A 22,358-nucleotide genomic window follows, 5' to 3' on the forward strand; every position below is an offset into this window, starting at 1 on the left:
ACAGTCTGTAAACGTCTGGGGACTGAGGAGACAAGTTGCTCAAGTTTAGGGATAGGAATGTTAATCCATTCTTGTCTAATGTAGGATTCTAGTTGCTCAACTGTCTTAGGTCTTTTTTGTCGTATCTTCCGTTTTATGATGCGCCAAATGTTTTCTATGGGTGAAAGATCTGGACTGCAGACTGGCCAGTTCAGTACCCGGACCCTTCTTCTCCACAGCCATGATGCTGTATTTGATGCAGTATGCGGTTTGGCATTGTCATGTTGGAAAATGCAAGGTCTTCCCTGAAAGAGACGTCATCTGGATGGGAGCATATGTTGCTCTAGAACCTGGAAATACCTTTCAGCATTGATGGTGTCTTTCCAGATGTGTAAGCTGCCCATGCCACATGCACTAATGCAACCCCATACCATCAGAGATGCAGGCTTCTGAACTGAGCGCTGATAACTTGGGTCGTCCTTCTCCTCTTTAGTCCGAATGACACGGCGTCCCTGATTTCCATAAAGAACTTCAAATTTTGATTCGTCTGACCACAGAACAGTTTTCCACTTTGCCACAGTCCATTTTAAATGAGCCTTGGCCCAGAGAAGACATCTGTGCTTCTGGATCATGTTTAGATACGGCTTCTTCTTTGAACTATAGAGTTTTAGCTGGCAACGGCAGATGGCACGGTGAATTGTGTTCACAGATAATGTTCTCTGGAAATATTCCTGAGCCCATTTTGTGATTTCCAATACAGAAGCATGCCTGTATGTGATGTAGTGCCGTCTAAGGGCCCAAAGATCACGGGCACCCAGTATGGTTTTCCTGCCTTGACCCTTACGCACAGAGATTCTTCCAGGTTCTCTGAATCTTTTGATGATATTATGCACTGTAGATGATATGTTCAAACTCTTTGCAATTTTACACTGTCGAACTCCTTTCTGATATTGCTCCACTATTTGTCGGTGCAGAATTAGGGGGATTGGTGATCCTCTTCCCATCTTTACTTCTGAGAGCCGCTGCCACTCCAAGATGCCCTTTTTGCCCCTCGGACCTGCTTGATCCATCCTGGTGCCCTGTGTCTGGTCGGAGTTTTATCGCACCGCTCCTGTGAAGGACGGCCCCATGAGGACAGTTGAGGGCTATACCTGTTAAAACTGTTAATATTATAGTCAGGCTGTCTGTTGTTGCCCAAATGAGGATGGGTTCCCTTTTGAGTCTGGTTCCTCTCGAGGTTTCTTCCTCATGTCGTCTGAGGGAGTTTTTCCTTGCCACCGGCTTGCTCATTGGGGATAGATTAGGGATAAAATTAGCTCATGTTTTAAGTCGTTCAAATTCTGTAAAGCTGCTTTGCGACAATGTTTATTGTTAAAAGCGCTATACAAAAACTTGATTTGATTATACCCAGTCATGTTAATGACCTATTGCCAATTGACCTAATGAGCTGCAATTTAGTCCTCCAGTTGTTTCTTTTTTGTACCTTTTAACTTTTCCAGCCTCTTATTGCCCCTGTCCCAACTTTGAGATGTGTTGCTGTCATGAAATTTCAAAATGTCTCACTTTCGACATTTGATATGCTGTCTATGTTCTATTGTGAATACAATATCAGTTTTTGAGATTTGTAAATTATTGCATTCCATTTTTATTTACAATTTGTACTTTGTCCCAACTTTTTTGGAATCGGGGTTGTATTCAAAATTGAAGGCCCACTTAACCAGCATCATTACCACAGTATTCTGCAATGACATGCCATTCCATCGGTTTTACACTTAATGGAACCATCATTTGTTTTTCAGCAGGACAATGACCCAAAACACACTTCCAGGCTATGTAAGTACCATTTAACCAAGAAAGAGAGTGAATGAGTACTATATCAGATAACCTGGCCTCTGCAGTCACCTGACCACAGAGTGAAAAAAAAAAAAAGTAGCCAACAAGTAGTCAACATATAGTTGAACTCCATCATGACTGTTGGAAAACCATTCCAGGTGACTAAATCATGAAAGCTGGTTGAGAGAATGGCAACTGTGTGCAAAGCAGTCATCAAAGCAAAAGGTGGCTACTTTTGAAGAATCTAAAATACAAAACATTTTGCTTTGTTTACACTTTTTTGCTTACATCATGTGCACATGTTATTTCATACTTTGGTGCCTTCAGGATCATTCTACAGTGTAGAAAATAATAAAAAAAAACCCACCATAAAATTAGGTGCGTCCAAATGTTTGACTGGTACTGTATGTGTACACACACAATATTATGAACGGGCTTGTTTATGTGTCAGTATGTTAGTGCTGTAAATTCTTAGGCTAGGTACAACTGATCAGTTACAAAGTGACAACACGTAATATAGCTAATGCAAGTAAAACCATTCAAAGATAAGAAAGATTAAGTACTGTAGATGAGCTGATACCATGATGATGCTGAATACAGACTGTCATAGATGTCCAACCAGTGTTTAATACAAAAGGAGAGTTTATAAAGGCAAAGCCAAATTCTTCTTGCCAATGACTCTACAAAGTCTTTATCTTGCCCTGCAACAAACAAATTCAGCTTAACATCTATGTCAGATATTGTACTGAGGTTGCAATAGCCCACTTGATATGACTGCATCCACTACTAGAGTTCACAAATGTAAGAGTCAGCAATGTGAGACAGCCCACGTTCAGGTCATTAATTAATGCTTTTATTTTATATAACCCGAAAATTTTACAGACCAGTCTTATGATGGACACTGGGTTAGTAAGAGGTGAAAGGAATAGTCTAGCACAAAGACTGTAAACAACTTTCTCAGGGACTTATTTATGGAACAAATATGATTTAGGAAATTCTCATCTGGGCGTGTGCATGCGCGCGCACTAAGGCAACTCTGAAACACTAGATTGCAAAGAAAGCTAAGTCAAAGGATTGGGACATTGAGTGAGTGAGGGTGAACATGAGACACGTACACTGACTGGCCAGTTTATTAGGAGCACTTGTACATCATTCATGCAATTATCAGCCAATAATTTGGCAGCACTGCAATGCATAAAATCATTCAGATACAGGTTACGAGCTTAGGTTTGAGCTCAGACTTTGACCATGATGTAGTTGTTGGCGCTACACAGGCTGATTTGAGAATTTCAGAAACTACTCCTGGCATTTTAACAAACAATGGCTAAAAAAGATGATATAAAACTTGGGGAAAACAAACAAACAAAAAAACCCCACGACATCTGGACAGCTGCAGATTTGCCAAAGTTGGTACAAAAGAAAATATGAATGGCCTGCAAATGGCTCCGCTCCAATGAACACTTTTAGATGAATTGGAATGCTGACTGTTCACCAGTCCTTCTCCCCACCTCCCTCAGTGCCCGACCTCAGTAATGTCTTTGTCCCACAAGTGTAGAGGCTTCTTCAGTTTTACACATTTTCGTGTTAATGCCATACAGTCAGGTCCATAAATATCTGGGACAAATTACTTATTGTGTGTGTATATATAAAACACACACAACCATACAGTATATGTACACCGATCAGCCACAACATTTAACTCACTGAGAGGTGAAGGGAATAACATTGATCATCTCATTACAATGGCACTGTTAGGGGATGGGATGTATTGGGCAGCAAGTGAACAGTCTATTCAGGAAAAATGGGCAAGCGTAAAGATCAGAGCGACTTTAACAAGGGCCAAATTGCAATGGCTAGACAACTGGGTCATAGCAACTCCAAAATCTGTAGGGTATTCCCAGTATACTGTGGTTAGTACCTACTAAAAATGGTCAAGTCATTGATGCATGTGTTTGAGGTGTTGACTTGGGCTCCAAATTCCACAGATTTCAATCTGATCAAGCATCTGTGGGAGGTGCTGGACAAACAAGTCTGATCCATGTAGGCCCCATCTCACAACTTCAACAGGCCTTAAAGGATCTGCTGTTAATTTCTTGGGGCCAGATACCACAGCACACCATCAGAGGTCTTGTGGAGTCCATGCCTCAGCGGATTAGCAGCACAAGGGGGACCTATACAATATTAGGCAGGTGATTTTAATGTTACAGCAGATTGGTGCATGTGTGTCTATCATCATCTGATGTGGGCATGTATGGCTGCCAAAGGAACTGGTTCCCTTATCTTTGGAAAAGAAGTGGAATGTTCACAGTGCAATGTCAACCATCTGACCTGAATCCAATTGAGCATCCATTTACTTATCCCCCCTATTCAATCCACATCCACTGGATATGAGCAAATGCGTGCTCTGATTGGCTACTCTACTTCTAGGGTATCAGCTCATATACCGTGAGTAGAGAAAAACAAAATGGCAGTGTGTGTTGCTGAACCGAGGACGAAATAACTACTCGAAAACAAAACCCCCCAAAATAAAAAAGCAATAAAATATGGAATAAAAGTATTTGATAGTAAGAACATATCTTGTTTATTCAAGAATTATTATAGCATTTTTCACAAATTGCTACTGTCATTTCATGAACTTGTCGAAGTTGCAAAAAAAATAAAAATTAAAATGTTCCATTTCTCAAAATCCAGTGAATGTGGATATAATAAAACAGTTATTCCACTCAAATCTCGTCATACATGGCTTATAGCCAACTTGGCACTACGTGCCTCATTGGCCATCAGGTCATATACAACTCGATTTTGTGGAATAACTGTTAAATATTGTCTGTATTTTGACCATTTTCTACATTGTAGACCAGTACTGAAGATATCTAAACAATGAAAGATTTTTTTTAAATTGGGTATTATGTGGCAAAAAACCCCAAAAAGTATTTCATATTTTAGATTCTTCAAAACCTGGCGACTTGTCCAGGGTGTACCCTGCCTTTCGCCCGTAGTCAGCTGGGATAGGCTCTAGCTTGCCTGCAACCCTGTAGAACAGGATAAAGCGGCTAGAGATAATGAGATGAGATTCTTCAAAGTAGCGACTGTATACCTTGCACACTATTCACATTATCTTAACTAGCTTCATGACATTGTCACCTGGAATGCATTTCAATTAACAGGTGTACCTCGTCAAAAGTTAGTGGAATTTCTTGCCTTCTTAATGCATGAGACCATCAAAGAGTAAATAACAAAAATACAGCAAATGGCCCTATTCGACAACTGTAGTAATCCATATTATGTCAAGAACTGTTCAACTAAGTAATGATAAATGAGAGTTCATCATTACTTTAAGACATGAAGTGTCTTTTAATTAATAAAAATACCACTGAATTAGAAGGTGTCTCCAAACTTTTGACTGGTACTATATATACACACTCAAATGGATGCTCAGTTGGATTCAGGTTAGATGGTTGATACTGCAGTGTGAACATTCCACTTCTTTGCCACAGAAAAGGGAACCAGTTTCGTTGGCAGCCATAAATGCCCACACCATCAGATGATTTGCTTTGGCTCATAAGCAGTTCCTTTCCTTCTCTATACTGTTCTCTTCTTAAACTTTGATGGTACTAAAGTGATATCTTTTTCTCTTCTGTCCATATGATGTTCCAGAACTCTCCAGGCTTTCTAATGTTTTGGCCAAACTAATATGGTCTTCCTGTTTTTGAGGCTTACCAGTGGTTTACATCTTGTGGCAAACCCTCGGTTAGTCAAATATACTGTGGTCAACAGTTAAAATAATAACATTGTAGAATATCCAAGTAGTACTGACACACACACACACACACACACACACCCTTCAGAAACCATGCTTTAACAGTTATTCCCATCATGGTTGCCAGTCACTGTAAGATGCTAGTGTACAAAAATTCAACCCATTGGTATTGTCTTATTCCAGAGAATATTCCCTATTAAATGATAAAACTTTCAGCCAAATCTTACATTTAACTTCTGTCAAACATAACTCTGATCCTTAACCTATGAAAAGGATAGGATGTGCCATACATATACACTTTGCTGTTGTCTACTAGAGAAATTTTCCACAACAACATAATGGGTCATTGACTGCAATGAATTTTATGGGTCACTGTTAATAGAGTCTGAATAGAACTCTTCACCTGAGTTGAATAAGGCAAGGAGCGAGCGAGAGAGAGAACACATATGAGGAATAATTACAATTCAGACAATTTTGGTTATGACTGATGATAAAAATGACACCAATTACACATTCATACAGAACTATAATGACAGGGATTAGGCCAAGTTTGTGGATTCATAAGTGGAGAGTTCCTGTAACGGGCTTCTGTGGGTAGAAAGCATGGTTGAAGTGTTTCAGTCACTCAGTGAGAGGCTGTTGAAACGTTCGAGCCAACCACTTGGATCATGTCCCATATCTGTGGAAATAAATCAGATAAGTGAAGTTGGGCCAATATTTCTTTATTCCACAGTATGTTATGGTGTGTGAGGCTCTTGATGCAAGTTACAGACAATTCCAACCCAAATGCGTCTCCCCAGTTATATCTTAACAATACCTTAACAATACGGTCACTCCCACAGGTGACCATAAGGCCCCTAGAAATGTCCATGTCCATGTGACAGATGTTATGCTTCCCTTCATGGAACATAGCCATAGGTATTCGGCTGTGCAAAAAAAAAAACCCAAAAAACCCATGCATGAGTACATACACAGACATACACCAACAGGTGTTTAAAACATGGTGAGGAGTGTGTACGAGATGAAATGGAAGTGACACTGATTTTTTGAATACTTACTCTTCTTCTTTGATTGTGTTGTAGCAGTCATCACACATTCGCACCTGGAACTCAAAGCCCATGATGGGGTAGGTTGAATGTTTAGAGCTACACTTCCCACAAATTGCCTGACCGCATTTCCTGCAATGGTGCTACAACACAGAAAAAGTTCAAGGGGCACCCCAAAACATCTCCATTATTGCATGGAGACAGCTACTGCTACATTAACTCTTGTTTTTCCAGAATGTTTTAAAAAATTGTAGCCATTTCAACCAACTAAAGAAAGGAAGGAGGACTTGGTGGTGGAATGAGGAATTCCAGGAGAGAATAAGAAGGAAGAAGTTGGCAAAGCAAAACTGGGATAAAAAGAGATCAAGAGAGCAGACAAGAATACAAGATGTGAGGGAAAGCAAAGAGATCAGTGGCAAAGGAAAAAGCATATGAAAGGTTAGACACTAAAGATGGGGAAAAGGACCTGTACCAATAAGAAAGACAATGAGATCAAGCTGGGAAGGATGTGCAGCAGGTTAGGCTGATAAAGGATGCTGATGGAAACGTACTGAAAAGAGAAGCATACGTTTTGAGAAGGTGGCTGGAGTACTTTGAGAAGCTGATGAATGAAGAAAATAAAAGCAAGAGAAGGCTGGCTGAGGTAGAGATAGTGAATCAGGAAGTACACCAGATTAGCAAGTAGGAAGTAAGGAGAGCTATGAAGAGAATAAAAAAATGGTAAGGCAGTCAGCCTTACCAGTGGAGGCATGGAGATGCTTCAGAGAGATGGCAATTGACTTTTTGACTAGACTGTTTAACAAAAAATCTTGGAAAGTGAGAGGATGCCTGAGGAATGGAGTAGTAGTATACTGGTACCGATATTCAAGAACAAGGGTGATGTCCAGTGCTGCAGTAACTATAGAGGCATAAAGTTGACCAGCTACAGCATGAAGTTATGGGAAAGAGTAGTGGAAGCTAGGCTAAGAGGAGAGGTGGAGATATGTGAGCAGCAATAGGAGTTCATGCCAGGAAAGAGTATTACAGATGCAATATTTGCTTTGAGAATGTTGACAGAAAAGTATAGAGAAGGCCAGGAGGAGCTACATTGTGTGTTTGTGGATTTAGAGAAGGCATGACAGGGTGCTGAGAAAGGAGTTGTGATACTGCATAAGGAAATTAGGAGTGGTGGATACGTGTGTGAGATTGGTGTAGGATATGTATGAGGACAGTGTGAAAGCAGCGAGATGTGTAGTGGGAATGACGGAGGCATTTAAGGTGAACGTTGGATTGCACCAGGGCTCGGCCCGAAGCCCTTTCTTGTTTGCAATGATCATGGACAGATTGACACAACACAAGGCAAGAGGCCCCATGGACAATGATATTTGCAGATGATATTGTGATCTGGAGTGAGAACATGGAGTGTATACATGGAGGTATACACTAGAGAGGTGAATGAAAGTCAGTCGGAGCAAGATGAAGTACGTGTGTGAATGAGGGTAAGGACAGCGGAATGGTACAACTACAAGGAACAGAGGTGGTCAAAGCAGAGGAGTTCAAATATCTGGGGTCAATTGTAAAAAGTAATGGCGAGTGGGGAAGTTAAGAAGAGAGTGCAAGCATGTTAGAATGGATGGAGGACAGTATCAGGAGTGATTTGTGACAGAGGGTTGCCAGCAAGAATGAAAGTGTATAAGACAGGAGTCAGACCAGCTACGTTGTATGGTTTGGAGACAGTGGCACTGATGAAAAAGACAGGAGGCGGAACTGGAGGTAGCAGAGGCGATGTTGAGATTTTGATTGGGAGTGACAAAGTTGGACAGGATTAGAAATGAGTACATTAGAAGGACAGCACATGTAGGACAGCTTGGAGACAAAGTGAGAGAGGCGAGATTGAGATAGTTTGGGTACATACAGAGGAGAGATCCAGGGTATATTGGGAAAAGAATATTGAGATGGAGTTACCAGGTAGAAGGAAAAGAGAAAGATCAAAGATGAGATTTATGGATGTGTTGGAGAACATGAGGATAGTTGGTGTGACAGAAGATATGGAAGAGAGGAGAGGATGGAGGGACATTACCTGCTGCGGCGACCCCTAACGGGAACAGCCGAAAGAGGAAGACGTTCACCATGTAAACTTAAACTAATAATAATGGTAACAATGCACAGAAATATACAACAGAATAAAATGGTGTGAGATCATAACAGTTGCTCAATTTCTTGCATTCTGGAAAAAAAAGGGCCTCACTACTACTACCAACACATGATAATGCGAAATCGGTTTTATACAAGTTTTGTGAAACTAATAGGGCTTCTAAACTCTGTACAAATCAGGACTTCGTTTTACTGAAATATTGTTTAAAAAATAGTATAAAAAAAGGAAAACATGGTGAATTGTTACGCAGATCATGGGGATCATTGTGCGCATACATCCTTAACAACAGTACTCTTAGAAACATACCTGTCGGAGACCCAGAGTCTTAGTGTCCCACATTTGTTTAATGTTCCAAAAAAATGGCTGTTCACACTTCTGACATGAGTCACTATCCAACCACTGTGGAGCCTGTGTGCAGAGTGAGCGAGAACAGTAAAACGTCATCAAAATGTGGGTGTAATTTCATTAATTAGGAGCTAGTTTAAAATTGTACTGGATCTTACAACGTTGTTTCCAAAAAAAAAAATTTGGGATGCAACAGAATGTGATTTGCAAGTCATGGAACCCTATATTTTATTTGGGGGAGGGGAAAAAAAGTATAAAGCCAAGATATCAAATGTTGAAACTGAGAAATTGTATCACTTTTTGAAAAATATATCATTTTGAATTTAATGCAAGCAACATGTTTCAAAAAAGTTGGGACAGAGGCAGCAAAAGACTGAAGTGGTGGAATGTTTTTAAAAAAACTAATTAGGTTGATTGGCAACAGGTCAGTAACATTCCAGAGAGGCTGAGTCTCTTAGAAGTAAATATGGGAAGGGGTTCATTGCTCTCTGAAAGACTGCATGGGCAAATAGGGGAACAATTTAAGAAAAATGTTCCACAATGTAAAATTGCCAAGAATTTGGGAATCACATCCTGTCAGGCGGACAGAGGTTTGAACCTGGGTTTCCGGTTTGAGAGACTGTGTCCCTTGAGCCCCCACAATGGATGAACTGGCTCAACTGCAGAGAGACACACAGCCACAAGAAAGTAGCTGCAGAACTTTACTTTAGGTCTGGCAAATTCTAAAATAATGCAGGTCTTGCACCAAACAGGGCCCATACAAGGTCTCAGTAACAGAGCTCACAAAAGGAAGTCCAAAAGGCAAAATCCAAGAAAAAACAGGCCAAAGGCAAAAACACAGACAATCCAAAAAAAAGGCAGATGGGATTCCAAAAACTGAGAGCAGAAAAAAAAGAGCACTAAGAAACGAAGACACAGTGTCAAAAAAATAAGTTAAAAGGTCTCAAACTCAAGGCTAACATTCTCAGGAGCACAGCAAACTGTAGAACTCGGCAGGGAGCACAAAGCTAGGTACACAATATATATACTTCCATGCTAACTAGACACAGGTGCAAACAATAGTAAAATGGACACAAATGGGCAAAATAGGTACATCTAATGGTGGAAGAAAAGAACTGCAACGTGTGAAAAGTCCCAAATCCTAATGCCTATCCTAATGCATTAAATGTAATGCATTTAATTTTAGGATTGGCATAATGCCCTAATTAGGTACCATGCGCCATCTTGTGTCTAAGAACTACAACTCCCAGCCAACTTCCGCGTTGACCTACGTCACGCCTGGGCAGGACCACGTACATCACATTCTTCAGGATTCCATAAAAGTGCTTGGAATACACCATTTTGTGTCTCTGGTGTCTGAACTTAGTGAAGAACAGACCATAGAGGGACGCTCACCATCGGACCGTCCGAAACCACGTTTCAGCGTGTTTTCCTCCTTCTGTCTACTCTTGATCACGGTAGACTAAGGAAACACGCGATTTTTAACTCAAACTAGTTATAAACCGGTTTTCAGTTATTCTTTCAGTACGTACTAGACTGCAACCAAAAAGGCAGTTTTAATGGTGTTGGGAGCGGCTGGACCGTCCTAACCCTGTCTTATCAGAGCTTTCTTCTCATCAGCTACGAAGCTTCTAGAAAGAAACTCCTCTCTTCCTCACCGAAGCGCTTCCAACCTCCTCGAGCCTACTCTACAGAGAGGCTCTCCTTTCTACAGAAGACGAGACTTTTTGCAGTAAGAACAGGCATTGGGCAAAAAGATTAAGTCTTAGGAATTAGTTATTCACTTAATGTAAAGTTATATGAAGTTAAATGAAGTGTTTACACTGAATTTTGGTTCTCTATCATTTGTTTGTTGATTTAAATTGGTTAATCAATAAGTTTTTGCATGTTCTCTCTCTCTTTTCCTTTTTAACGTTCTAATTTCATTACTCACACATATCCTGACCTCATTAAGATCTCAGTAAATCGAATAATACTATAGAGCTAGGGGGTGAGCGGCCTGAAAACTTTTGTCTATCCACTGGGCTCATGCATGCTTAGCAAGAAAACAGAGCCAGCTTCCTTTGTTCTCCAAGGAGACATGTGGTAGGCCTCCCCCCCTCTTTTTTTTGTTCCTTATCATCCTGAGTCTTGATTCAATTCAACCTCTATAGCAAATTCTCCTGTGCCTACATTTAAAGCCATATATAACCGTTTGAATGTATTTTAATTGTTAACTTTAATTTTATCACACACACTAGGCTGGAAAGGCACATGCTAGCTAGCATCCCTTTGTCCAGCTAGCCTACAAGCTAACCACTTGGAAAGCACATGGTTAGCTAGCAATTCCTTTGTCCAGTTAGCTTACAAAGCTAAATCTGCTTACACGCACTTGTACATACTTGTACACACACACACACACACACACATTCTGTTCATAGAAGATTTCATTCTGTTGCCATTCAATTATTCAAATTTCTTTTTTTTCTCCTTTTATTTTTACCTTTGTTATAATAAACATTATTATTGGAATTTTGTGTGGTGTCTGTCTGCTGTTTCGATACTTTGAAGTCGCCCACATCGCAAAAGAACTATTAAGGTGTAAGTGAAAATTGGATGCATCTTGGTAAGTGATCAAAATTCTGAGTTATATCAAATACTGGTATGATTCACTAAATGATTCACTTGAATGATTCACTTGAATGATTCAATTCAAACGATTCAATGAGTGATTTCATGGTAGGATTTAATTCAAATGAGTCAAATTAAACGATTCAATGGGATTGAATCCATTTAATTATTAAAGATTGATCACTTATACCAACCTAAATACACACAATCATTAATTACACCTACATAATTGTTGCCCCGTGTGAGGAGATTGGTTTGTTGACTTCTTGAGTATTGTTGCAACAGATAAACCATCAGTTTGGTTGAGCAACTGCTAAGGTATATTCCCAGGTGTGTTAAAACGGTTAACAGGAGTGTGATAACCATATCACAAATTCTAACAACCTATTGATAACTTAGGATAAGAGAACATTTCTAAACAAAACGAACCTTGTTAATTAATTAATTAGTTAATATTAATTAATATTAATTAATTAATAATTGACTCATTGATTGATTAATTACCCAATCTAAGTAAAATGGCATCCCCTCGTGTCTCAGAGACTGAAGACAACGGCCAAGACGTGTCTCTTTTTGAGGTCATCGCAGACCTCATTCACTGCTCTGACTCCAAAAGGGTAACCATTAGGGGCATGAGTAGGCATGATTGCCAAGCTAACATAATCAACTCAATAACACAAATGAGAGATCCAAAGAGAACAACAATCAGTGTCCAAGATGCACTAGGTAAACTATTCCTGTTACACTTCCAAGATACTGATCAACAGATCAGATCCCTCCGCGGAGAAGTTGATAGACTGACCTCCAGCAACGCCGAGCTGACAGCCGAGGTCAATGATCTATATAGGGAACGTAGCCTCTTGAAGGACTCCCTTGATGAGTGCGCCGAAAGGCTAGAGGAAGCTGAGAAAGGCGCCGGAAGGGCTGCCAAGGAGCAGAACCCCAAAGAAGGGCGCGAGGGGCGTGAGAGACCCCCAACCATGCGTCAAAGTTTAGAGCGGGAAGAGGCGTCCGAACTGGACACCGAGGATTACCTGGTCGAGCACCAGGCATCCCGCCAACCTCCATCAACTCGCTACACGACTCCGTCGTCGTCGTCTAGCCAGGGTGGAGTCGCCCTGCGCTCATCCCGAGCCCAGGCCCGTAGCACGCCCAGGTCAGTGTGCTACAGCTTCCCTGATCCACCTTCGGGTGAATCAGACTACGACTCTCATGCGGAACGGGAGCAATTCCAGAGTAGCTCAGATAGTGAGCACTCAGGAAAGCGAAGGGGGTCGCGTAAGGACGTGCACCAAGCCCTCCGCATACGGCAAATTGACCTACTTGCCAAAGATATCGAGCGATTCGATCCCGATAATAAAAGAACCAACGTAAATGATTATTTACGAGAAATTGACCGATGCCTGATGGACCTACCGAGAGCCACAACGCGAGAGAAGCTTAAACTGGTCTGGAAGACCTCCAGTAGCAGCGTCCGTGCCTTTTTAGAGACACTACCACCAAACGTTCGCGATAGTTATTCGAAACTTCACAATTACATGAGGGAAGAATATGCGCCATACATGGATGAAACCTCTGCGATGTTGTGTGCAATACAAATCAGGCAGAAACGGTCTGAGGCGCCTCGTGAATATTATAGACGGCTATGTACTGCCTATTTCCAGGGTAGCAATGCACCAGGTTTAGAAGAAGATAGGGGCTTCAAATCCCTCTTCTTACATAACCTCCACCCAAGCGTGCAGACCCATGTCACACTGACATGTCGACAAGGTTTCTACTCGATGAGGGACACTAGGCAACTAGCCCAAATGACCTGGGAGACCATTGTCAAAACCGCAAACGGAAACGATGATGAACCCAGAGTCCTTAGCCTCCAGGGTGAGGACAAGCCCCCGCTAACCTTAGAAGGAAGTGAAGCTCCAAAAGGGGGACCCACCTGGAGAAACTACGGTCCAAACCGCCCGTTGCCGAGCCATCACCAGGGTGAAGGGAAGAATCAGCAAGGTAAGGCCAGGAGAGACCGATGGAAAGGCCACAGTGACCATGGCAACCGCTCATCAGATGAGAATGGTCATAAGGAACAAGGCGGTAAGCAGCCCTGCAACATAAACTTAGTCAGCTTCACACAAATCAAAATCCCACCATCGTTGGATCTCACAAAACATGCACAAACCAGTTGCAATGAGATTAGTGTGAACACCGATCAACCAAGCGCCACGTGAGATCAAATTTCCGATGAACTTCAGTTCATGTCTTTGCCCACCGAGTCTGGTGTCGAAACACCCGACATCGCGATTCCCCCTAGTGGCCACAATTCATTGAAAAACCTCCCTCTATCCATCGACTCAGACACAGACACCCATTTCACTGCTGGTGTAATGGCTGCGCTGTGGAGCATGTTAGGCGTCGAGGCGAAATTCCATATTGCGTACCACCCTCAATTCTCTGGTCAGGTTGAACAAGCCATTCAAACCATTGTGAGCATGCTGCAAAAGTATGTCACCCACCATGGTAAAGATTGGGATGTGAAACTTCCCTTGGTGCTAATGGCCATCAGGTCCACCCCTCAGCGCACCACTGGAGTCACACCTTTTGAGATGATGACTGGGCGAGAAATGGTTCTCCCACTGCATCTCCTATACAGACCAGAGGACATGAGCGTCGCCACTGCATACACTGCACATCAACATGTTGCCAACCTACGACTCCACCTACAGTCAACCTTTACAGGTGCCCAAAAGAATCTCGATTCGAGCGTAAAAGGACAAAAGGCCTACTATGCCCGAATCTCAGAGAAGTTCCTACTATCCTGGTCGAGACCTTTCGATCGTGGGAAAACCGTTCCCCGTCATGTATCGCATTAGGACACCCCGACCTAATCAAACACTCATATCGATGGGTCCATAATAATCGAATCAAACCTTTTGAACAGTCCTCACTCTGAAAAGGGGGTGGACGATAGCTAGGCCTATCCTGTCCACCTAGCTTGTACGCATCACTCACGCATAAGCGTACACTAACATTCCCAGTCAGACTTACCAACCCAATAAAGTAATAACCCTTCGGTATAACGTGGTAGATAAAATACCAAAATCCGCTATTATTACTAGTGTGTATTTCTCTCAAATACACCTGGCCTATAGTCTTGGCAGTGCTATCCCCATTTTTGTGAGTCCACAAGATTTTGAGATAGGTTTCATACTAAATCTACCCATCATTGAGAAAAACAACATATATACGGTAGACTCAAGTTTGTCCTCAACATGGGTTTCTGGAAAAACAATGTTCGTATACACATACAGACACCACCCATGGTAGCATACCATGACGAAAACCCCTCTATCTATTTTATTCCCAACCTAGAGATGTGCACCTCCACTAAAGATATCCACTGGGTCTGCCCAAGCAACCCATTCATTAGAGACACTACAGATCGCCTGTGTGGTTTGAGGGCGAGAGCACCCGAACAAAAGTGTGTAGGTCAAATGTCCACAAAGGATGAGGATATGGAAACTAGAGTAGAGAGAGCTGGTAGTCGGTGGGTTGTTAACACTCCAAAAACTGAAATCTTGATGTCCTACAACCAGCACCACACAGCCACAAGAATGAAAATCCCAAACCAAACGGTGTTCCTTAGTGTACCACAGGGAGCCACCATTCACATAGGTGACATCACCCTACACCTGTGGTCTCCAAACCACGGCCCGCGAGCCAACTACGGCCCGCGGGCAGCGACTTTATGGCCCGCCAAGTGACGTCTAAACAAAGGTCAGGCATGCGCAATGCGATCCCTCCACATCCCTGGGTGCCTTCCGCTAATCACAGAGTGAGTAAAACAATATATCATTGACAGATGAAATACTAACAACAGACAATGGCTACCACTTCAAAGAAACGTAAAGTTGACCGCGAAAATCGCCAGTTTAAACCGGAATGGACGGATGAGTTTTGTTTCATTTTACCGGCATATCAGAACGCTAAGCCAACATGCCTGATATGCATGCAAACTGTCGCAGTCTGCAAGGTTGACAACATCAAGAGGCACTTCAGAACTATGCATGCTAGCTTTAATTCCAACTTCCCAGAACATTCTGATCAACGCAGACAAAAAATAACCACCATGCAGTCTTCTTTAAAGCGCTCAGTTTTTAGAATTGAAACGTGTAACACGGCACATCAAAGGGCAAGAGCAGCGTCTTTACGTGTTTCGTGGAGTCTCGGAAAAGCAAAGAAACCTTTCACAGACGCAGCCATGGTTAAAGAGTGTGCGATTGGTATGGTGGAAGAGGTTTTATGCCACGATATGAAAACCCAGCAAACTGTCGTGGAGCTATTAAAGCAGGTACCGTTGTCAGCCAACACTACCGCAAGACGAGTCGAAGTTTTAGCCGAGGATTGTACATCCAAACTGAAGGCGGATCTCGTTAAAGCAGATGCCATGTCCCTGGCAATAGACTCGTCGTGTGACCGAACGGATATGGAGCAACTGTCTGTTTTTGTCAGATTTTTTGATGGGAATGCATTCAGGGAAGAGCTGCTATGTTTGCTTCCTCTACCTGGGCGCTCAACGGGGGAGATTATCTTTAACGAGCTGACACGGTTCTTTGAGAAGGCTGGCTTGGACGTGGACAAAATTGTGTCAGTTGTCACTGATGGAGCCCCGTCCATGGTGGGACTTCGACAGGGATTGGCGAGCAGGCTGTCCGCAATTAACCCAAAGATGTTGACATTTCACTGCATCATTCACCAGTCAGTGCTGTGCGCGAAACTCGACAACAAAATGAAAGATGTCATGGATTTTGTGACCAGGCTAGTGAATTTCATTCGAGCGAATTCAAGTCTGCAACACCGGGTTTTCCGAGCCTTCTTGGAAGAAATGTCAGCTGAGCACAGAGACCTTTTGCTGCAGAACGACGTGCGCTGGCTGAGCAAAGGCCGTGTGTTGGAGCGTGTGTGTGACCTGCACGCCGAGCTTGTTTCGTTCCTCTCCAGCCTGCAGAGTCAAAAAGCGCAACAGTTCCAGACTTTTTTGACCGATCGGAAGGAGATGGCATACGTGTGTTTTTTAAGCGACATAATGTCTCATCTGAATCACCTTAACCTTAAACTACAAGGCAAGAATCACACTGTTGCAGACATGTACGAAGCTATTGAAGCATTCCAGGGAAAGCTGAACATTTTCGAGAGAGACATTCGAGGGAGAAAGTTGCACTTTCCTCGTTTGCAACAGCACTGTGAAAAGAACGGCATGCGCGAAGATCCAGCAATGGTGCACTTCGTGACCAAACTGGCGGAGAACTTCAAGGAGCGATTTGAAAGCAACCGCAAGCTCTCCCGTGACATCCTCCTTTTTCTGAGACAGCCGTTCTCTGTGACGCCTGATGGCCAGTGGACATCGGAGGCCAAGAAACTGCTGCCTTCTATAGATGAAGCATCGCTTCAGATGGAGGTCTCGGAAATGGCAACATCCGACACGCTTAAAGCGCACCACCAGGAGAGCGAGTTGGCTGAATTCTGGATCAATGTCGACCGTGATCGATTCAGAAACACCAGATCAGTTGCAATGCTCCTTTTGACAAGTTTCCCCTCCACATACATATGTGAAGCCTCATTTTCGGCAATGAACTGTCTCAAAAATGACGCAAGAAACAGATTGTCTGACGCACACCTTGGCGATTGTTTGAAGATTGCCACAACAGAATACAAACCAGACTTCATGAAGGTTGCCTCCTCATCCAGTCACTGCCATCTCTCACACTGATTGGTGAGTAAAATATTTGTGTCTATCAGTAGTAGGCCTATTACTCAGTAAGCATTTTATTATCCCAGACATTTAATATCTGGTCTGTTTGCTCTCTCTCTATCTCTCTCTATCTCTCTCTTCAGTGACTGACGTGGCTGATATTGTCCTGCAGAATCCTCTATCTCTCTTCAGTGACTGATGTGGCTGATGCAGTCTTGTAGAATCCTGCACCTCTCTCTCTCTCTCTCTCTCTCTCTCTCTCTCTCCCCCCGGCTAGGAAGGTGGTTAGTTGTGTATAGTTTGTCCATTGCCCATGTATACTGCTTTTCCTGGCACTAGTGTGGCAGCAGATATAGTTGTGTGGCAGCTGATGTTTTATTTTACATTTTTAAAGAAAGCTGATGTTTTATTTTACATTTGTAAAGAAAGCTGATGTTTTATTTTACATTTTTAAAGAAAGTGATAATTCTGTGCACTGTCTCCCTCCCTCCCTGTGTGTGTGTGTGTGTGTGTGGAGGATGGTTGTTAGTTGTCCATACTTTGTAATACACAGCCCTTCTGGACACTTAATATTTGTTTTTTTTTTTCATATTGCAAAATGTTTGCTACTGCGAGTAGGCCTAATAAAAATTACTATTTTTTTAGTACCACCTTCTGTGTCTTGCATGGCCATGTGGGGTGGGTGGGTTTGGGGTGGGGGGGTGGCTGCGGCCCTTGGCCTCACTTACTGTTCATAATTTGGCCCTCCATGAAAACTAATTGGAGACCACTGCCCTACACCATCTTAGTACTGACCAGTACGATTCGGAGATTGAGATGATAGATGCATTCGAAGGTTATGATCTTGAGATCAGTAACACCCTCCAACAGCAACTGCTGGTTGAAGGGACCAAAACGGTGAAATTTAGTTTAGGTCAGAATGGAGTTTCGACCATAGTCTCCCAAAACTGGGTCAGAGAGTCACCTGACCTAGAATTTACCATAAGTCTGATTGTTTTGGGACTTATTCTCAGTGGCTGGGTCTTTTCCGCTGGCATCACATGCATGTTACACAAACGAATAGCGGCACTACACGCCAGGCTGGGTAAGGGGGGTCTGCGTCCCTGACAGCTTTGGCCACAGTAGCGCACGCTTTCTGGCCAAACCACCTGCTGCCGTTACCTTGACAGAAGATTAGGTTTAACACCCTAAACACTAACACTTCTTTTCTCTACTCCACTTTTTTTTTTTGGTTTTATTATTTTCTTTGAGTAGGAAATGAAATATATATGTAGTGTTCACTGAAATGAAATATATGTAGCGTTCACTGTTTAAATTTTGAGGTAACCCTAATCTAGTTAGATAGTGATTATATGCCCAAGTGCCTATGTTGATTATATGCCCAAATGTCTCTACCTCCAACTGTCTCACTGGAACTCACAAGTTTACACAGTCTTCACAGGACACCATGAACTGTATGGAACAAGTCTACCTTAAGGACTATGGACACAGCGATGCTACGATACGGTGCTCTCAGTGCTACGACTCCGTCATACCCCTGAGACCAAAAGGGGGAATGTAGGTACCATGCGCCATCTTGTGTCTAAGAACTACAACTCCCAGCCAACTTCCGCATTGACCTACGTCACGCCTGGGCAGGATCACGTAGATCACATTCTTCAGGATTCCATAAAAGTGTTTGGAATACACCATTTTGTGTCTCTGGTGTCTGAACTTAGCGAAGAACAGACCATAGAAGGACACTCACCATCGGACCGTCCGAAACCACGTTTCAGCGCGTTTTCCTCCTTCTGTCTACTCTTGATCACGGTAGACTACGGAAACACGCGATTTTTAACTCAAACGAGTTATAAACCGGTTTTCAGTTATTCTTTCAGTACTTACTAGACTGCAACCAAAAAGGCAGTTTTATTGGTGTTGGGAGCAGCTGGACCGTCCTAACCCTGTCTGATCAGAGCTTTCTTCTCATCAGCTACGAAGCTTCTAGAAAGAAACTCCTCTCTTCCTCACCGAAGCACTTCCAACCTCCTCGAGCCTACTCTACAGAGAGACTCTCCTTTCTACAGAAGACAAGACTTTTTGCAGTAAGAACAGGCATTGGGCAAAAAGATTAAGTCTTAGGAATTAGTTATTCACTTAATGTGAAATTATATGAAGTGTATACACTGGATTTTGGTTCTCTATCATTTGTTTGTTGATTTAAACTGGTTAATCAGTAAGTTTTTGCATGTTCTCTCTCTTTTCCTTTTTAACGTTCTAATTTCATTACTCACACACATCCTGACCTCATTAAGATCTCAGTAAATCGAATAATACTATAGAGCTAGGGGGTGAGTGGCCTGAAAACTTTTGTCTATCCACTGGGCTCATGCATGCTTAGCAAGAAAACAGAGCCAGCTTCCTTTATTCTCCAAGGAGACATGTGGTAGGCCTTCCCCCCCCCTTTTGTTCCTTATCATCCTGAGTCCTGATTCAATTCAACCTTTATAGCAAATTCTCCTGTGCCTACATTTAAAGCCATATTATATATATATATATATATATATATATATATATATATATATATATACACACACACACACATTATTATTGGAATTTTGTGTGGTGTCTGTCTGCTGTTTCGATACTTTGAAGTCACCCACATCGCAAAAGAACTATTAAGGTGTAAGTGAAAATTGGATGCATCTTGGTAAGTAATCAAAATTCTGAGTTATATCAAATACTGGTATGATTCACTAAATGATTCACTGGATGATTCATTTGAATGATTCACTTGAATTCATTCACTTTGAATTCACTTGAATTCAATTGAAATGATTCAATGAGACTGATTTCATGGTAGGATTCAATTCAAATGAGTCAAATGAAATGATTCAATGGGATTGAATCCATTTAATTATTAAAGATTGATCACTTATACCAACCTAAATACACAATCATTAATTACACCTACACCTGACAAGACCCCCCCCCCCCCCCCCCGGAACATCTCTTGATGCTCCCAGGGCAATCAGGGTGTGCCAGATGAAAGTCCCTTATGAGGTCCAGAATGTCCCAGGCCGGGACCAAAGTCCATTCCTCCAGCCCATACCCCTCCTAATCCACCAGGTATTGAATCTCACCCCAGGCCTGGCAAGAATTCAGGAGCCTGTGGACAGTGAATGCTGTCTGTCTGTCAATGACTCGAAAGAGAGGAGGGGGTTTGGGATGGGGGTCAGTGGTGAGGCAATAACTGGCTGCAACTGAGACACATGGAAGGTGGGGTTGACCCTCATGGACCAGGGCAGCTGTAGACGGTAAGAGACTGGATTGACCCACCTCTCCACTTTGAATAGGCCCACAAAGCAAGGTGCCAGCTTCTGGTTCTCCACTCTCAGGAGAAGATCCTTGGCAGACAGCCAAACCCTCTGCCCAGGGCGGAATGATGGAGTAGGTCTGTGCCGTCAGTTCGCCCGGACCCGGTACCTCTTGGAAGCTCTAAGCAGAGCTTGTCTGGTCCTTCTCAAAGTCTGCTTATACCTCCACACAAAACTCAGGGCTGAATGGACACTAGAATCCTTCTGCTGCTCAGGAAACAAAGGAGGCTTACAACAGAACAGACATTCAAATGGAGACATACCAGTGGAGCTGCACCTGAGTGTGTTGTGGGCATATTCTGCCCATGAAAGGTGGATACTCCAGGAAGATGGATTAACTGACATTAGACATCTCAGGGTGGTCTCCAGGTCTTGATTCAGACTTTGTCTGCCCATTTGACTGTAGGTAGAAGCCAGATGATAAGACTGACTGTGGCACTGATGAGCTTGCAGAATGCCCACCAGAAACTCGAGGTGAACTGGGGTCCATGATCAAAGATCATGTCCTGAGGAAGACCAAAAACTCGAAAGACATGTTCACACATCAGTCTAGCCATTTCAGCAGCAGAGGGAAGTTTGCAAATAGGGGCAGGTCTTAGAGAATGTCTTCTACAACAAAAATAACTGTTACCTTGAGATGGAGGTAAGCCCATGATGAAGTCCAAGGAGATGTGTGACCATGGTCTTCGAAGGATTGGTAAAGGGTGGAGCATGCCCTGAGTACTCTGACGTGGATCTTTGCTCCAGGCACAGACTGGACAAGCTGCCACAAATGTTTTAACATCCTTCATGCTGGGCCACCAGAACTGGCATTGGAGAAACTCCAGAATTCTTAAGGATCCTGGGTGTGCTGTTAGTTGTGAAGCATTACCCCACTGGAGAACCTTAGCTGGAATAGACTTGGGGACAAAGCCAGTTGGTGGGCCCAGAACCTGGACCAGGGTCATTTCTTAAAGGGCTCGCTGTACCTCAGTAATAATGCCCCAGTGGACTGGTGCCATGACTCTGGAGCTGGGTAGAACGGGCTCGGGCTGGATCTCGGTAGAATCTGAGAGAAACTGTCAGGAAAGGGCATCAGGCTTCTGATTCTCGGTCCCTGGACGATAGGAAAGGGCGAAGTCAAATCTGTTGAACAGAGCCCAGCGTGCCTGTCTTGGACTGAGCCATTTGGCCTATTGGATATATTCCAGATTTTTGTGAGCAGTCCAAATTAAGAAAGGATGTTGAGCTCCTTCCAACAAATGCCTCCACTCTTCAAGCACCAATTTTACAGCCAGTAATTCCTGGTTCCCTATATCATTTTTTTTTGCCATGGCCATGAGCTTGTGGGAGAAGAATGCACAGGAATGTAGTTTCCCCATCACTTGCCATCTGTGACAAAACTGCTCCTACTCCCACATCAGAAGCATCCACCTCCACAATGAAGGGTTGGTCTGGCTCAGGCAGACAGAGAATGGGAGTCGTGGTGAACTTCTGTTGGTGGATGTTAAAGGTCTTGTCTGCCTCAGGGGACCAAGAAAAGGGCACCTAATTCCTTCCATGTCAAAGCATA

General features: G+C 42.9%; 2 protein-coding genes across 5 annotated transcripts in view; one reads left to right on the forward strand and one right to left on the reverse strand.

Moving 5' to 3' along the window:
• Positions 1–2,926: 2,926 nt before the first annotated feature.
• Positions 2,927–22,358, reverse strand: part of wdfy1 (WD repeat and FYVE domain containing 1) — a 195,465-nt gene continuing 176,033 nt past the window's right edge. For 3 of the 4 annotated variants that reach the window (XM_060943729.1, XM_060943727.1, XM_060943730.1), the window contains 4 exons: positions 9,059–9,160; positions 6,631–6,761; positions 6,390–6,498; positions 2,927–6,251 (listed from right to left, as the gene is read on the reverse strand). In XM_060943729.1, the coding sequence (XP_060799712.1) occupies positions 6,239–6,251; positions 6,390–6,498; positions 6,631–6,761; positions 9,059–9,160 (355 nt within the window). In that variant the 3' untranslated portion in view covers positions 2,927–6,238. Of the gene's footprint in view, positions 6,252–6,389; positions 6,499–6,630; positions 8,693–9,058; positions 9,161–22,358 lie in introns of those variants that run through there. The other variant, XM_060943728.1, reaches the window with a different exon arrangement.
• LOC132901382 (protein FAM200A-like) lies at positions 16,466–18,066 on the forward strand. Its single transcript, XM_060943726.1, has 2 exons — positions 16,466–17,471; positions 17,594–18,066. Exon 1 carries the CDS (start codon positions 16,488–16,490, stop codon positions 17,466–17,468), a length of 981 nt encoding a protein of 326 aa, XP_060799709.1. The 5' UTR covers positions 16,466–16,487; the 3' UTR covers positions 17,469–17,471; positions 17,594–18,066.

The sequence above is a fragment of the Neoarius graeffei genome, chromosome 17 (assembly GCF_027579695.1).
Source record: "Neoarius graeffei isolate fNeoGra1 chromosome 17, fNeoGra1.pri, whole genome shotgun sequence".
Classification (NCBI taxonomy): Eukaryota; Metazoa; Chordata; class Actinopteri; order Siluriformes; family Ariidae; genus Neoarius; species Neoarius graeffei.

Coding starts and splice junctions, on each gene's coding strand:
- LOC132901382 (XM_060943726.1), top strand. CDS start 16,488: ATGAAAGATGTCATGGATTTTGTGACCAGGCTAGTGAATTTCATTCGA.